Source organism: Vitis vinifera, chromosome 19 (genome assembly GCF_030704535.1).
Source record: "Vitis vinifera cultivar Pinot Noir 40024 chromosome 19, ASM3070453v1".
In the NCBI taxonomy this organism is placed as follows: domain Eukaryota; kingdom Viridiplantae; phylum Streptophyta; class Magnoliopsida; order Vitales; family Vitaceae; genus Vitis; species Vitis vinifera.
In genome coordinates this window covers 11,068,679-11,071,285 of record NC_081823.1, presented here as the reverse complement: position 1 = coordinate 11,071,285, position 2,607 = coordinate 11,068,679, and the positions used below count along the sequence as shown (strand labels likewise).

Here is a 2,607-nt window from a genome sequence, read left to right as displayed (position 1 = left end):
TAGACAATGATTTTCTTGAGCCTGTAGATATTATTAAGGAAATTTATCTACATGGAGTTATTTTCACCATACATAGCGCAAGTAACAATTAATAAATGATGATAGCATTTCCCTCTTTCTCATTGCCCTCCAAATGTTTGTTGTCATTGTACATTCTAGCTTTTGGTCCTTGACTTGAACCCTCAGGCTTTTGGTCCTTCCAGTTTTCGCAAAGAGTGTATCGTTGAACTCTTGCATCCAGTAAACAAGGACCAACTGCAGCTACCGTCCACCAGCACTGCTTGTTACATCGGCCCACATCCCTCCGCTCCACGTATATGTCAAACCAATGGGATTCATCTCCCCACCAGAACCTACAGAAGTACAACGTAGTAACCCAAAAGTTTGGTCGGAAACTGAATTCAAAGAATTGATGAGGGGCAAGGACATGAACCCCAAGGTCATCATCTTTGGATTTACAGTGAAGGTTAAGATCTGAGCCATTTCCCAAGTCATTGATGATCCTTACATGCACTTTCTTTTCTATAATCGCACCATCACACCAACGAACAAGAAACACAAGCAGCACAAATGAAAACAAACATCTACTGAATGGAAACATGGTTGTAATCCTCTTCCCAGGAGTGAATTGATGCTTAGTTTCTTTCATTTATATATACAAGGCTTTGTGGTTATCATGCTTTCTGACAACCAACATCTTACAAGGCTATAAGCAAAAACATATTCTTAGAAGGAAATACTATCAAAGCAGATTTTTAAGTTAATTAATATTTTGCCATGCCAAACTAAAGTTGTCTAATTTAGAGGTTTGGTAAGTAGGATATATCTGGAGCAATAAAAAGCTTGATGATAAATTTTTCATTATAAACTTGCCAATATAATGAAGCCTCCAAATTACATTCAATGTATTAATTAGGTGGATCATTTCCCATGTTATGTAATTTAAATAGAAACTAATTGAAGGACTCCTTCATTTGGTTAGGAAATAATATCAAAGCAGATTTTTAAGTTAATTAATAATTTAGTGGTTTATTGAGTTGAATATATCTGGAGCAATAAAAAAAAGGCTTGCTAGTAAATTTGTATTGATGAACTTGCCAATATAATGAAGACTCCAAATTGCATTTAATATGTTAATTGGATCCTTTATCATGTTATATATAGAGAGAGAGTTGTTCTTCTAAAGTAATAAATAAATAAATTATTTTAAATCTTTTATAATAAGAATTAAAATATTCAACATAAATGGGAAAAGTTGAATAATAAAAGAACCCTAATTTTTTTTTAAATATTATTATTATAATATTAAGATATGAAATTCTGTGGATTCATTATAGTTGTTACAAAATGTGGGAAATATCCCACCATCTAAAGTGACATTTCCAACCATTAGAATATTGGGGTATTTTTTGTAATAATGCTAAGATTTCATAACAGAATTTATTATTCTCCTTTTCCTTTTTCTAGCTCTTTTGGTTGGCTGGAATGTTCTTATAACATATTGTTTCCAATCACTATAAAATGTTTTTATCCTTTCCATTTGCAAATTAATAAAACAAAATCTTTTCTACAGAACCTGATGAAATTTTCAACGACATAGGATCACATGTAGATATTAAAGCATGCATTAAATGGCAATAAATGAAATGCTTAATTTGATTAATGCCATGGAAAGTCATTTTCGTACTCCACTGGTGTCCAATAATATGCTTAGTCCGTGATGGTATGAAAATCCGGGTTCAATGAGCTCTTCCCTTCCTATACCCAAGATTCAGTCTGTGTGTGCTCTCAAGATGAGTGTGCAGTGTGCAGTGCGTGCCCTTTTTTCAGCCCAAGAAGAAGAAGTATATATATATATCACACATTACACACATTATTTGGACCACTTGACTTAATGGGCCAGTCAAGTGAATTAGGGTGAGCCCATAAAAAATCAAGCAACAATATGTGTCCAGCCCCATTATGGACCACAATGCAAAAATAAAATAACATTGATTTATGGCATTATCACATTGATTATGTAAGTCCACACAAAAAATTCCAACAATTCTCCCACTTGGACTACATAATCAAACATCACAACATATACATAATCATAAATCAATGCATAGAATCTCATCAAAACAAATAATCAAAAGCAATCATACATGCTTCATTGCTTGATTCATAGGGAAATATACAATAATAGCAATCCTTCCAACAATAGCATAATATTACAATACCAAAAATGGCTCCCACTAACTTAATGCAACCTAGGCTCGCAACAACCCCATTTGAGATACATGTTCATGAAACACAATTATGGGGTAAGCCTTTTGTTAGTGGATCCGCCAACATACCTTTTGTTGACATGTGCTCAATATCAATAAGAGACTCTATCACTTTCTCCTTAACAAAATAGAACTTTAAATCAATATGTTTGGAGCGAGAAGTACTCCTAGTGTTCTTAGAGAAAGCAACAGTTGCGGAATTATTACAAAATAATTTCAACGGTCTAGAAATGGAGTCAACAACTCCCAAAACTGAAATAAAATTCCGCATCCATATAGCATGACAACAAGCCTCATAACATGCCACATACTCTGCCTCCATAGTTGAGGATGTTGT

General features: G+C 33.6%; 1 protein-coding gene across 1 annotated transcript; it reads right to left on the bottom strand.

The window, feature by feature from the left end:
* LOC104877643 (S-protein homolog 18) lies at positions 1 to 603 on the bottom strand. The gene has a single exon (XM_010646405.3). It carries the CDS (start codon positions 599 to 601, stop codon positions 89 to 91), a length of 513 nt encoding a protein of 170 aa, XP_010644707.1. The 5' UTR covers positions 602 to 603; the 3' UTR covers positions 1 to 88.
* Positions 604 to 2,607: the final 2,004 nt, after the last annotated feature.